At 30.9% G+C, this 15,781-nt stretch overlaps 1 protein-coding gene across 1 annotated transcript; it reads right to left on the bottom strand.

Moving 5' to 3' along the window:
- Nucleotides 1-1,515: 1,515 nt before the first annotated feature.
- On the bottom strand, nt 1,516-15,542 carry LOC143222628 (uncharacterized). The gene is made up of 9 exons (XM_076449337.1): nt 15,424-15,542; nt 13,599-13,725; nt 10,739-10,965; nt 9,510-9,646; nt 7,963-8,135; nt 5,606-5,876; nt 5,257-5,434; nt 4,168-4,333; nt 1,516-2,249 (listed from the first exon to the last, which is right to left on the bottom strand). The coding sequence occupies exons 1-9, from the start codon at nt 15,538-15,540 to the stop codon at nt 1,792-1,794; spliced, it is 1,854 nt and encodes a 617-aa protein (XP_076305452.1). The 5' UTR covers nt 15,541-15,542; the 3' UTR covers nt 1,516-1,791.
- Between the last annotated feature and the right edge of the window lie 239 nt (nt 15,543-15,781).

A 15,781-nucleotide genomic window follows, 5' to 3' on the forward strand; every position in this document is an offset into this window, starting at 1 on the left:
GCAACACTTCTATATTGGAGAAACAAGCAGAAAAATATAAAGTAGATTCAAAGAACACAAAAAAACAAAATATTTTCGTACGTTTTTGAACGCTGCAATCGAATAAACACAACATAACCATAGAAAACACTCAGATACTAAGTAGGGAAACAAATATAAACAAATGCAAAATCAACGAAGCCTTACTTATACAACAAGTAAAACCAAAATTAAACCAATGTAAAGGAATTCCTTTATACCTATGCAAATTGATAACCTAACATCTAGCTACAACGCCCTCTACACTCTCGTCCTTAAGACATGCGCTCAGCAACGGTAAGTTGCAAACTCTCTCTTTCTTAACCTGAAGATGACCTAAAAAGGTCGAAATGTTGTTCTGTACTTTATTTTAATTAAAGTGCTAATACCCGTACCAGCAGTCTTGGGAATGCGATTTTTATTTAGTTTAATATTTATAGCAAGACATTCGAAGATGTCAAACAAGAGGAAAGAATAACAGTAAAATTATTGAATTCATGTACTCAACCCTGCTGGATGCTTGCTTCTATTATACGATTACGAGAAAACAAGTCACGATTAAGTAATACTTGATTATGTCTATCTATCTGGAGCTAAAGCACTGCTCACTGATTATCGCCTTGAGTCATTTAAGGAAATAAAATATCATAAAATAAAGTGTGTCATGTTCTGTATAAATATGCATTGATATTAAATAAATATGTATGAGGAAAATCATAACAAAAAACAAATATAACAAGATATATGGCAAATGATAATTTCCGACCTTAAAACTTATTTTGTAGAAACTGACGATGACCGAAGAAGGTCAAAACGTTGTTTTGACAAAAACATATTTTTGTGGTTTTAAAGAAAGCTATTTTAGTTAATATTATTTATTTTCTTGTTGTTTTACCTGTGGTTGATCATAACATTCTTTTGAAAAACATGATACTTAATATACTTGTACATGCTTCTGCAATAAGGCTAGATGAGATTAAAATTAATATTATATTTTCTACTTTGAGTACGTTTTGGTAAAATCGACTTCTTTGCTGATACTTTTACTTCAAACATTAACTACCAAAGGCATAACCGTCCAAGATTTGAACTACTTGCCAGAGGGGTCTATGTTTGAAACTTGACTAGAGGAATTTGTAACTTGAAATATCCACCTAAATAACATCCTTTGCACTCGTGAGATAAAATTAAATCATAGCCGTCTATGGACTGAATTCAAATAGTTAGATTTGTTGATCGATGGAAATTCAGACAAATTAACACAAAAGTCGATATTAGTGTTGATTCCTTCACAGGTTCTGACATTGTTCACAGTTGTTTAACTGTCATTTTTCCAAAATTTAAAAGAAGCGTATCTATTATTACTATGTGGTAACAGAGTATAGAATTAAAGTCTGTTTTTCACTTATAATATAACATTTAAAGAAAATGTTTCAATTACTAGATTATTGTTCGCAGCCATTTTACTGATTTTATGCTCTATTTTATTAAGAAAAAAACCAACAAGACTTACATAAAAACATAAAGTTTTTAAATTAAATTCTAACTGAAAATAAATGATGTTTTAATGTACAATATATCAAAATAAATAGAAATAAGTTGACAAGGTTATAAACCAATGAAAGGTTAAGGTATGTTTCATTCTTATGTATCACTAAAATTGATTGTTAAGAAAACGAGTAGAACTGTCACCTCAAATCTCTAGAACAAAATATCTATGCACTTATGAAATCAATAGTGTACAGCAAGACAAAAGCAAAAACATATTTGGAACTAGACCCATTTTTGACAACTTATTTCAGTGGATTCTACATTTTTTGCTTTGTCCTCTTTGCAATCCAGGGTTTTCGTTTTCATATCCATCTGTAAAGGGTGGAAAAAAGTCTTACATAAATTCTCCTGGCGTTTAAAGTTTTTAAAGTCGAGAAATTTCGCCTGAGTCTTGTTCGGTAGGGTAGCCGGGACGTCCATCCCATGATAAGTTGAGCTTTGGTCAGTCGATTGCATGGGGCCATGTGTCAAGACTGAGGAGATTGGATGGTGGTTCGGTTGGCTTGCAGGTAATGATAGCGCCCTCTTTGCCCGAATAGCAAAAATGGTAGTCACTAAGGTAGTTACACAAAATACAACTGCTACAACTGAAGTTCCGATGATGTAAAGGGTGCACGGCTGAACTCCATCAGTTCCGAGACTACGACGTGCAGAAAATGGTTCGTCTGAAGCAAATGAGGCTATAAAAGCATAAAATTATTAAGATAAAGCTCAAAGTCCAAGTAAATTTAAGTTCTGACACTTGAGCTAAAAAACATAACGAATGACTAAATAACTTTCACATAGTTATCAACAAAGTGAAACCTAAAACAGCTAACTAGAGAAATAAAAAATACCAATGTAGGTTGCAGTGAAAAACAACTGAAAATATTTATAAAAATGAGGTAAATTTTCAATGAATTACTTCCATATTTTGATGTAAATTAAACTATAAGATGAACCATCGTTTTTTTTTGTAATTAAACAGAAAGCTATACAATGGGTTATTCGTGCTTTGCCTACCAGGGGTATCAAAAACCGAATCCTAGCGTTGTAAATCCGCAGACGTACCAGACGTGCTTCTTGAGATGGAACCCCGAAACACCATAAGATTTTCTAAAAATCAGGATTTTTTTTTTATTTCTTATTTACCTTTTATCAGCAAATTTCTAAATTTAGTTTATTAAACGTCTGTTCTTTTTTCCTCTATTTGAAACATCACAAATCACTTATGCCCTGAATATGTTTAATATCTTCTAAAGTTTATTTGGTTCATTCTTGTAATTCGTTCAATTTGGTTAAATCTCCTGCTCTAGATAGAGTTCATTGTTTCAAGGCATCCCTTTCGAGACTGTATGGAAATTACTATAAAATTTATATTACTCAACTCAATCCGGTTACTTTACATTTGTACGAGTCTTATAGTACACTACTGTGCTCACTGCGCTGAAAAAAATTACAAAATTGGAAACGCTGTAATGAGCAAGAAAATTTCTTAACATTTTGTTTAGGTTAAAACCTTAATATTAGAGATGAGCCGCAAAATACAAAGTTTAGGAAATGTATTAGATTAATACAAAGATTCTACGTCTTCAGAATTTGACCAGACAGTGAGAGAAGAGAAATATATGATTAAAATATGAAGTAATCTAGTAATCCAACAAATGGATGTTAGGCAGAGAATCAGAGAAATTTATTACTCAGTTCTTGGACTGTACATGTATTGAAGTCAACGTGTCTGGTGGGCTGTGGTTTTGATCGAAAAACCTTGTGTAAATAACAGTATTTTATTATTGTTCTTTCTGGAAATGTATATTAGTCTGGTACATTGAGATGCGATTAAAATCATTATCACTTTTGTTAAGTTTTAACATCAGCGCTGTTAACAACAAACAAAAAGATGTCTTGAGTGAAATAATATAAATAAATCAACTGATTCGTAAGTTATGAAATCTTGAACACGCTCAATCATATCTTTAACGCACTTTTTTTTCTTTTACGACTGTTCTAAAGACACGAAGATTGTCGAGATAAAATCTACAAAATGAATCTTCTTACAAAGTTCGTGAGCCGAATAACAAGAATAACAAAATGCAAGGTAATCAGTTAATTAGACGTATGAAGTTGGACAATGACATAATTGAGAACAAGCAGATACAAAGATAGGTAGACGCACACATTGATAAACAAGTAAGAAATATAGAAGAAATTGTGTCGAAAATAGATACACTACAAAATGGATGGACTATTAAACGTGTTAACAAACAGATATGTAGCTTGAAAGGAATATCTAATAGACAGAAATTAAAATTAAAATTTGGCTAACTCTATCACTGCCAACTTTATAGATAAAAGCTACCTAAGTGTCAGGTTTATCTTTAGATACATAATGAAAACTAAACTAAACATGTTTTACTCTTTAATTACTTATCTTTAAACTGGTAAAGTGTGAGACGTTTGAAAGGGAATAACATTTCTTACAAAGTAGTTCAAAGTTTCAACATGACATGGTAGTGTTCTAAAGGGGTAAAATATATGTTAGTGGAAGAGTTTAATAGAAATGTTTACAGAGAGGTTAAAAAGAAAATATTACTGTTATTTTAAAACACATTATCTTACTTTTGGCATATCCTGGCATTGCAACCGATAGCTGAAAATGTCGATTGAAATAGCTTGTGGTGTTCTGCTGTCGTATGTCTTCATTATAATCGTTCACTCGAGACTGATTTATGACGTCACGTTTTCGGCGTCCATAGCCTTGTTGGTTATCATCTAAACAAAGTGTCTAGAAAAAATGTATATTATGCCGAAAGTTTCATTGAAGCTGTCTGACATCATCCTTATTTTTGAACTATTGATTGAGGGAAAGCAGCAAGTCACCATCACCCTAAGACTCACCATCTACACTAATAGATTAATCTTCGCTGTTATGACGCGCCCACAACTTACAACGCAGGAAGTATTTTGTGGTATCACACGGATTCAAACTTAACTCGCCAGCTCCAAAATCTATAGATATACCCCAAGGCCAATTAGCTAACTATAAAGTAACATTATATTACAATTACGGTAAGATATTATTTAATATAAAAACGCATCTTCTTAATGTATAACATTCATCAGTAACGTTGGTTATCACTTCCACTAATAAAACAATAAAGCTAGAACTTAGCCATCGAGACATCTAATTTTTCAACGTAAAAATCAATTCTTATAAGCATCAAACGTATGTACAATTAATTAGATACGAGCAGGAAAAGCCAATTAAATAGTTAGGTAGTTGTAACAGTCAGAAACTGGTAAAAGAGGTAAGCAAAAAATGTTCTGTCAACACCTGGGTTTGGTTAAATTACTTCTAGCAGATCGCTTGTTTCAGCCTTTTATACAAAGAAGAGTCTCTGATAAAAGCTGAAGAAATAAGTTATACATAGAATTTTCTCTATGGCGGGTCATACTTACTTTTATATTTAGTAAACCGTCTAGTAGCTCATGTTCAGCGACACATATACTGTCTTTCTGTCTAACAATTTGTTTGTTTGTTTACTTTTCAAACTTCATTTTTATTTTTTATTTTTTTAAATACGTGCGTGGGTTGGTGGTAAGTTTACTGATTTACAAGACTAAAATTCGGGGTTGGTCTCATTGCCGTAGATTGAGCGCAGGTAGTTTATTATGTAACTTTGCACTAAGGAAACAACTTAAACCTACCGGGCGGCAGTCGGCAGATTCTACACATGCTACCACTCGAGCGGAAATCCTCAGCACATCCCCGTCTTTCATATCGTCGAACATGAAGGCTTTGAAGTTAAAGTTTACCTCCAGTGGTTTTGACGCATCACGGTATGGATGATTAGGTGCAATAGCTTTAAAAGTTGGATTGCGACATCTGGACAGGAATAACACATTTAATTAGCTTCAAAATAATATGTTTGATTAATCTAAAGTTTAAATCAAATAGCGTAAAATAATAGCGTAAATTGAATACTAAGAAGTAAACACTTTTCCTTTATTTAATTAATGTGTTAAGAATACTATGGAGTTATCAACTGAAAATTACCCATCTGAGAAAACCAAGAAAGCGATATCAGTAGTCAGAAGAGAAGTGTCTGTGAATCTCTCTGGAGAAAGATTCATCTTATTTTCAAGGGAACGTTTGTTTCCATCTGTTCTAGGATGAGCTTTAAATTGTGAAACGTCGAAGTCAAGCGCTTCTGGTGAGTAGCTATAGCTAGGGTTAAGGACTGGGGAAGGAGAGAAATGTTGGGAACCTGAATCCGAGGTCTTTATTCTCTGGACTATGACGTCACGGAGCACGGCATAGTACCAGCCTGTGGGAAAAAATACATATTAATATCAGAGAGTGGATAAAGAAAAAAACTAAAATTATTTTGTAGTAAAGATTAAATATGTCGTATATTTTAATAACCTTGGAACGATAATCTACTGAAATTTAGCCTGTCTTTTTTTATCTTGCTCCCAGCAGCTTAGCTGTAAGTATGAATGCTAATAACGACAAAAACCTGGTTCCGATATTCGTGGTGGGCATAGCACAGATAGCCTATTGTGTAGCTTTGTGCTTAAAACCAAAATACTTTTTATAAACTTACAAGATTTTTATCAATAGGTCAAATACCACGATTTATAAGTAGTATTAAAAGAGGTATAAATCTTGTCATAATAAGAGAATTTTACACGCTATATCGATACGACCCGTTCAGTTCTGTTGATTACACAGCGTGATTTTCAAATAAAATTCATTTTTCTAATTATTAATTGTTTCCCCATATTTACTTCAGATCAGTGCAAACTGCCTACTTAAATGAAAAAATAATAAGCATAGCTAATTAAATATAGTTTTCTTTCAGTATTATTTATAAAGATTAAAATGTATTGATTCAGCAGATGGGCCATTCAAGGTGTTAAGGATATTTTCGGCCATAAACCCAATAATACGTCAAGAAGCTTAGCCAGCTTATGAGAATTAGATTAGTCCTAAATCCATATATTAAGCTTACAATACAGAATTGTCTGTAATGAAAAAACAATAGCGAAACTCATGCTTCGAGTACAAAACGTTTTTATTGTGGTATTTTGTATTTAAATTCACAAAGTTTATTAAATGTAAAAGCATTGATGTGTATTTAAAGTAATTTAAACAGTTAAGTTACCTTGCTGTACTACTTAGGTATGAGGTTATGTATGAAGACTTATGTTAGAATATGATGGCTGTGTGGAACATTTCAGTGACTACAAGGTTAAACATAAGAGAGTTAAACCATTTCTACAACATGTTTAGTAGAAAAGCACTTTGAACTGAATTGTGTGATCAAAATTGATGTACCTAGTATAAGACACCAGATCTAGCGACACTTTTAAATGTGGGTGTTGTTGACGGGTATTAAAAGTCAATAACATTGCTCTCAAGTCCCATCTCAAAAGGATGACATTGTCTATAAAGAAATGAAGAAATTTAAACCCAAAATTTAACACATTAACACTGAATAGGGCTCTGAAGAATGTTAGTTCTGTTTCCCAAATACCTGGGCGATGCATAATACTATATTTAACTTTCCTCTGTATATGGAGACGTCGCTCGAACTTCCTTACTCCTAATTTAAATTTTTCATACTTTAATGAAGTAAAAGCTTCCCACACCCGTAGCTCTTTTAGTGCTGTAGATAGAAATAACGAAGTTTGATAAAGTGACCTTTCTATGATTTTAATAAAAGTGCTCTTAAAATTTGTTTGTTGTTGTTTTAGCGCAACGCTAATCAATGGGCTATTTGTGCTCTGTCCATCAGAAGAAATCAAAACCGAGAAATTAGCATTGTACGCCTTTAAAGTTATCGTAGATTCCTCAACGGACATCACTGAAGAAAGAATAAAGTATACTTTATTTACGGAACAGATAAAACTAGTTACTATCATATATTTAATGTTCGCTCGACAACGTAACGTCACTATAACTATATGTAATCACCGCTTTCGTTTAAAAGCTTTAATGTTATAAAATGTATGAATATTTTTACAGTTATTGTACTCTTGTAATCAGGTTGATATATAATCGGGAACATTAACTTAAGGGGAGTAAACTTATTTTAATAAAGGGCGCATATCTTTCTATAAGAAACTGATCCAAATGTCGGGTTTCAAAATAAAGGGATAAAATTTTTTAATCGGAAATTAACATTTAAATATATCTATGATTGTTTAGCATTTGTTAATTAAGCTGTTTATTGTGCTTACTTTAAATTTTATTTTGCTTGAAAGAGTGCCTAAAACATGCAACATTCATTCACCTGTGCTGTTGTTAAGGGATCTAGGTGTTTTAATTTCCTGACTTAATCAACAAGTATAAATCTTCAACTTTTCAAATTATAATTTGTTATGTTTGGAAGGAGTAAAGTTACTAACCGTCCCCATTTCTTACAATCCCACGAAGTTCTACCTCTTGACCAATCCGAACCGTGTTTCCTGGAGAGAGTTCCTCTGTGAACATTCCACTACCAAGTGGTCGAGAAAATAAAGAAATTTGACATTCAAAGTCTTGAGGACCACTAGAGAAGATTGTTTTGGACTGGCTTTCTCTAGACATAAAAGGAAGAACACTAAATGGTTATTTTATTATATTACCTGAGGTTTAAAACACAATCACCTATAGAAATCATAATATTGAATGATAAAACACAATCACCTATAGAAATCATAATATTGAATGATAAAACACAATCACCTATAGAAATCATAATATTGAATGATAAAACACAATCACCTATAGAAATCATAATATTGAATGATAAAACACAATCACCTATAGAAATCATAATATTGAATGATAAAACACAATCAACTATAGAAATCATAATATTGAATGATAAAACACAATTACCTATAGAAATCATAATATTGAATGATAAAACACAATCACCTATAGAAATCATATGATAATATTCTTTGTCATCAAATTACTTAACACCTGCCAAATTACTTCTTTGGTTAACTACAAACAAAGTTAAAGTGGATAATTTTTTACAACTGATTCTACTTCTATATTTTTTACTTGTATAATAAGTTATCATTTTATTTCTGAAATTTAATTTAAAATATTTTGTTACGAATACAAAATCGAAAAGGTGTATAATAATGTAAAATATCTTTCTAAGAAAAGAGAAAAAAAGCATTGGAAACTTCGATTTACAATGGAATTTCATATTTGAAAAGCAACTTTTTCGAAATTTATTTTATAAAAATACTTTTAATTAATATTATAAGTTATATTTCTTAACAACTCTTTGACGCATTTTTTAAAACAATTAGAATACATTATTTACCATTTACTTAAAACAAGGAATACACTTTCATATCAATATATAATGGTCGAGTAAAAAACTAAAGTTTAAATGACAATTTAAAATTCTGAGTGAGCAATAAAACCCTAGTTTCTGCTCTACAATGTGCCTCCCAGCGGCACAGCGGTATATCTAGAGACATTAAGAAACCGGGTCTCAATACCAATTAATGAGCAAAGCATAGATATACCATTATGTAGCTTTGTGCTTAATTATAAACAACACCAACTATACTAAATGTGCGAACACGCTCTTGATTGTTTGTTTGTTTAGATATTTGTACTAAAATATAACTTAAATTTTTTGGAAAATCATTCTACAATTTCAAAATGAACGTTGTTCAATTTTGTTTCTCTAAGCTCTTCGAATCACCTTATTTATAAACTCTTGTAATTACTTTTTTTACTAAATACATATTATTATACATCTTCAGTTGTTACCTGGAGATAAAAAGAAAGAAAGAACATTTGATTTAACTAAATGTAAAAGTTCTAAAATCTAGGAATTATTCGAAAACAAATTCAAATGTTGAAGATGCTGAAAAATATATGTGTGTTACAAATTTGAATCATACTCTCTGTGTTTATCAGACCAATACGGCTATAAACTTACAAGTTTCCACGTAAATCCAGAGCTTTATTTTTGGAAATTGTCTTATCTTGAGGTCGGCACATAACCATGATATATTCGTCTTCAGCCATTCTCAACCCCGCAATGAAAGGAAATCTGATAGTAATAGATAGCCACTCCTGAAAACAATAAAATATGTAAATGAATACGAATAAATTGAATATTAATAGAATGACAATAATTAAATCAATAATCAAACGTTTATGAAATATTAAGAACAAAAATTGTACATGTGTAGGTGAAACTAAACAAATTAGCAAGAAAGTTTTACAAATTTCCCAACGATATTTATAAAGAACTACTTTAAAGAAAAGAAAATTAATTACTCTGCTAATCAATTAAAATGATAGAATTAAATCAATAACAAAGTAAAGAGTAAGGTAATTAAAAAAGAAAGTATAAAAGATTAGAAATAAATAAAAGGAAAAAACAGGAAATAGATGAAAATATAAAATACGAACTTAATCAGTAAAAAGTAACTAAGAAGGAACTAATTTAAAAATAAAAAAGTAACTTTTAAGAAAGGTTAAAAGAGAAGAATAATATCAAAGAAAGTTAAACAATAAAGCGGTTAAAAAACATCTATCTCTTATATTGATTTTCGCTACCAAATTTACAGATAAAAACTTTCTAAGTAGCATGTTTGCTTATAAACAGCTCTACCTGAGCAATTTTTTACAAGCAGGCAACTCTCCAAGTGATATCTTTATAGTGAAAATTCTCCCTCCAATCATATGTTTATACTTAAGAAACTCTCCGACTAATATGTTTGTAGGGAAAAAACTTGCCCAATGACGTACTTATAAATAACAAAAATCTTCATGGCATATTTATAGATAAACACCTCTCCAAGTAACAGATTTATAGAAAATCAACTCTTCCAATGGCATGTTTATAGATAAACAACTCCCTTAGTAACCAGTTTATAAAAAAACAGTTCTCTCAGTGACGTATTTATAAATAACCAACTTATCTAGTGAAGTGTTCTTAAATGACCAATTCTCGAAATGACAGGTTCAAGACATAAAAAAAAAACAATTATTCCAGTGTACTGGTTTCTAGTTAAACGACTCTCAGTAGCGTGTTTATAGATAAGCAACTTTCTAGATGCCACGTTTATAGACAAAAAGTTATCCTAGTATCAACAGTTTGTTTGTTTACAAGCTTATTACATAAAACCAGAACTAATCCAAAAGTGCTACAAGTCTTACTTTGTCGTCTTGCCCAATCTGGTGTTCGACTCCACATTTGTCAAAATTGGTTATTTCAAGCGTGAAACGATTAGAGTTGGGCGAAGCCTGATGAATCCCACAATCAGAAGACCGAGAGGGATTCGGTGCTGGAACATTGTTGAACAAAGGAGCAGTGTTAAACCCAGAAGGAAGTGTAAGCTGGGCGGTAAAACTTTGGACCTTGTCCGAATATGAGCACCTTATGTCTAAAATGAATAAATATATATATATATTAAACATTTTCAGTCTTTCGGGAAATTACGACAAAACCCATTAAATGAGCAATGTTGTATTTTTATTTATTTTTAAATTTATTCTTTAACAAGCCTTTATAGCTTTCTAGTTTCTCATCACAACATCATATTGATTATAAAAATGAAAGATCCAGCGTAACTTGCTGTTAGTGTTAACAGCAAAATCAAAAACAGTTATATGGTTGCGCTACCTGTCGACAATGTTATTAAATAACCTGTAAGTTTACTCAGTAATTCACAATAGTTTAAACCAACTAATGTTAAATAAATAACTTTCCACTAATAACTTTACAACATTCTGTAAAACATGTGTATTAGTGATGACAAAAAATTACGATTCATTTCATGAATGATTTCAATTTTGATTGTCTCACTAAGGTATTACCAACATTTGATTGCCTCGACTGTACTTTTCTGCCTCTTTGCTGGCCAAGCTTGATCACGCAATATTTATTAATTTCAGTTAGCTATGAAACGTGAAGTAAGGGTATATTATTGGGTAAGAATGGGATGATAATACTTGGTCCATCATTGTTAACGAACTATATGCTAGCTAGCTCACAGAACGATTATCAGTAAAAAATCGGTTAAGTTGGCAATTTCTAATACATAAAAAAGCCAGTGCTTTTGGTAACACCACGTTCTACCACTGGCTTTTTTTCATGCTACTATGTTAGTCTATGTACTGAAAGTATGAAGTGAAACGTAAATACAACAAAACCGGAAAAAATATTTGTTGATTTGTTAATTAGGTCTTCTTTGACTAAAAAAGACTGTTTGTTTGCTTATTAAATGTTGATGATATAACAGAAAATAACTTAACTTAGAAACAATGTAGGCTTAAAATTGAATCGATATTTGTACTTTCATGATATTTTTTTGCACTTTGCTCTAAACTGGGTGATTTCATTCAATATCTTTACTTAGGCTTATTATATCAACACTCACTACACTTATAAGGTTTTTCATCATCCTACCTCACGGCTCACTTGCGACCTTCTCACTGAAATCGTAATGGGAAGACAGTAATCGAACTATTCTATTTGGATAAACGCATTTTGGTTTTTATGACTTCTCTTATTTCGAGAAGTCAAGCGTGACGTGATGTGACATGTGGCTTTTATTTAAGTTAGATTATTTGTTAATATGTATATTGGTTAAAAAGATATATTTCTAAAAATACAATAATGAACTAAAGGTGTAAAGATACGTGCTATAAATAAAAATCTTAAAAGTAACGTACTAAAACAGTTACGTCATGTATGTAATGAACTTGTGATATAGCTTTTCCTTTTAATGTCTTTTATATATCTTAGAAGATGAACCTTTGTTAAAGCATAATTTGAAATATAAAAATGTGACATATTTTTCGATGTCTGAAATTGACATGGAATTTTTATTTCAAATGATGCTTCCATCTAAAGTAATTACTAATATAAATCCAATAAATTGTTCAAAATTTGAAAGAAACTGAATAAATATTCATTGTAAGATTTTTCTGTTTCAAAGAAAGAACAATATATATAAATATATTATAATATATATATATTATAATAATGTGTTCTTACTCCTTCCTTTCTTATACATGTTTAAAAAGGGCGTCTATGTGCAAAACAAGTTCAATTGAAACTGAATAAACTGCAAAAAAAGAAAGGAAACTAAACTATGAAAAGTTTAGTGTACAAATGTGTTTAACACACGGATAAGTCATAGTGTTTGAATGTTTTATGTGGGAATATAACAAACTCAGAATATGAGTTTGAAATTTGTAGAATGTTTAAATAGTATTTAAGTTTACAATAAAACGATTATAAACTCAATCTTAGTTGTTATCTTAAGGAGGTAACCTTATCTTAATGTAAAAAATACTTAATCAATGCGCGTTATAAATTTTGTAATCGCTCATTAACTTCAATTATACTTTGCACAAGACGGCTTATAATTTCCACTTGATTAAACTGTGTTTCATAAGCTTACGTAGACTGATTGTCTTACATTACTTCACCTTTTAACTTGTACGTATGTAAACTAACTCCTCGCGCAATTCTGGAACTAGCAGGGTCAAACTTAGCAAAGTGACTCGGGTTGTTATTATATATATATATATAGATAGATATGTCTCACCTCTTTTACTAAGTTGAGTTAAAACACACATGAAATGATACAGACATGAAGACAATTTATAAATAGGTTTTTATGGTCACTTATACCAAACATCGATTTCTGTATTCTGACCTCTCTCTGGATCCCGAATGGCATGTTTAAAACTGTATACAATCTGTAGTCACAAAGCTAACAGGTCAAACTTAGTAGACGTGTTTAGATATCAAGGATAAGTATCCTAAAATGATTTTTATTGTTGTTGTTGTTTTTGGCTAGGGACCACTTGGGGTAGCTGCAGAAGAAATTGGAGGGTAATGGAAAAGCTTGATGGGTATAATAGAGCCTCTGTGAATTATAAGGGGCTCTTTTGATACCGCAACGGAGCTTGAGTATTTTACGCGAGTACCATATAAACATTTATATTGATCATTATTAATTGAGAAAAGTAAAATTTATTTATAAAGATACTACAATGGACTTACTATCTGCACTTGGACCGTTGGATGTCAGAAACTGGTTCGGTGACTGTGACCGGGGAGGAGGTGCAGGTGGTCGTAGAGGAGTAGGTGGAGGTCCTACAAATTGTGGCCAACTTGAGCGTGCACTCTTCTGATTTAAAAAAAGCCACTTATTAGTTTAGTGAATAAAGTATATTATTAAACACATAACACCGTAGATGTGTTAAATTATTACACAAACTAGAAATGAAGTTTAAATAAACTTCTTTTTTTTTTCTAAAGTATCGTTCGCAAACGATATGTCGTATTCTGTTGCAATCAGAACGACACTGACGATTAAGAATAAAGATGGACTGATATCCGGGTATTATATAAAAATATCATTCTTGGTAAATATATTATAAAATAATCTATAGTTTGCTTTACTTGATAATAACAAAATTGGAAATTGGAAGTTCAAAATATGTATACATAATCCAAGACCCACTCTTTATACGGAAAGTCATGCATATAATTTTTGTTACATTGGTTTAATTTTGCGCTAAGCACGATGACTCAGAAAAAAAAAACACGTTTTTAACACGTTAAAGATCGACATCCGTGCAGCCAAACCCGAAAAACAACTTTAGTAGAGTTTATTTCCTACCAGTAACCAATACTGCTGTCATGAGCGTGTAGAAAACACAAAGATATCATTCAAAATATTAAGATTGCGACGGCTGAAACATTATGATCTTTAATTATTTTTGAATGTTTTTTGCCATAAACAGTTTTTATTTATCTTGACATGACATCTCATTTTAAATTACTGAACATCACGGTAGCTCAATGGTAAGTTTGAATGCTTACAAAGCTATGACTGTAGATACGGTTACTGAGGTAAAAACCAATGCAGATAGCCCATTGTGTACATTCGCGTTTAAACAAAGTGAGTGGCAGAGTTAGGAACTGTGTTATAATAATGGTATTTGATACAATATTACAAATGCTTACCATGTTGCTAGTGATGGAATTCAGCAGCGGCTAAAATACTTTAACCAAATAATATCATAACTCCTTAAAACCCGATATATTTTATATCGCTATTTTCAAAATATCGAAGATAATAGACATACGTTTATGACAATTTAATACTTAAACACAGAAAACCTTGCATGGGTTGGATCTCCTTTATAAATAAGCGAAATTTCTTTCTTTATTAAAAAAATTATAATAACTGTGAGTTAACATAAAAATCGTAAAGGAAACAATATTTTTGAGGAGGGTAATAATTTCCAAGAAACACTTTCGATTTCAAATTAATACAATCAGTTTTAACGTAAAACATTGGGAATATAACTATTATGAATGTTTAGAAATACTATTATCCTAGACAAAAAGTTGTAAGATAAAATAATCCATTCTGAAGCAAATTCTCCAAATTAAAAGCGCTTCTACAGTAGAAAGAAGCGTGAAAAAGTCAGTGATAATCTAGTAATTAGAATGAATGAACTTATGAAAATGTAAAAAGGCCTACGAAACGAAAAGAATATTATCTATTTAGAACAGAAGGTGCTCAATAAAACGAATGAATTTCCAAAATTCAATAAAATTAATATATACAATTGTAATGAAAACCTAGAAAATATTTCATGCACGTAAAATAAAGATTAATTAATAATTTTATCTTTTAATTCGTAATGTACAGAATATATGACAATTAGCATGGTGTTCAACATTATGAATGAACTGTTGAATAAATTATAAAGTGCGTTGCTTTATTAATACACTAGGAGAGGTCTCTGATTAGGTTTTTATTATAATAAAAGATTTATCCTTTCAAACTATTTTATGGAAATAATGTTTCTACCTTGTAGCTAGACTTCTTTATTTTTTCACTCTCTCCAGAACTTTCTGCGAGGAATGCAAAACTGGTAAAGTAGAATAAAACAAGATAAAACCGGAAGTTTTGGGTCTTCAGTGCCATTTCTCCCTATATTTAGAAAAATATTGCTATGTTAATTAATATAGTACATTGGTTGATTAAACTCGCTAGAGAACAAACTTGTTTGAATCTTTCATTTATTAATTCATCTGTGTATCTATTTTATTTACTGGTAAATAATTTAATGTTGTCTTATAGACCCTTACATTTTTGGGGTTTACTGGTAAACTTAGAAACACGTTAAAATGTCAATTAAATAGCTTTTTGGTATATTGTAGATTTA

This window comes from Tachypleus tridentatus, chromosome 8 (genome assembly GCF_004210375.1).
Source record: "Tachypleus tridentatus isolate NWPU-2018 chromosome 8, ASM421037v1, whole genome shotgun sequence".
Taxonomy (NCBI): Eukaryota; Metazoa; Arthropoda; class Merostomata; order Xiphosura; family Limulidae; genus Tachypleus; species Tachypleus tridentatus.

What these genes read in the sequence shown, in the direction of transcription:
- LOC143222628 (XM_076449337.1), bottom strand. Translation starts at nt 15,540, where the DNA reads ATGGCACTGAAGACCCAAAACTTCCGGTTTTATCTTGTTTTATTCTAC. An exon ending in AATCTGCCGACTGCCGCCCG is followed by an intron (nt 4,334 to 5,256) that starts GTAGGTTTAAGT and finishes CATTTTTTCTAG; the next exon opens with ACACTTTGTTTAGATGATAA. An exon ending in AATGCCAGGATATGCCAAAA is followed by an intron (nt 2,250 to 4,167) that starts GTAAGATAATGT and finishes ATGCTTTTATAG; the next exon opens with CCTCATTTGCTTCAGACGAA.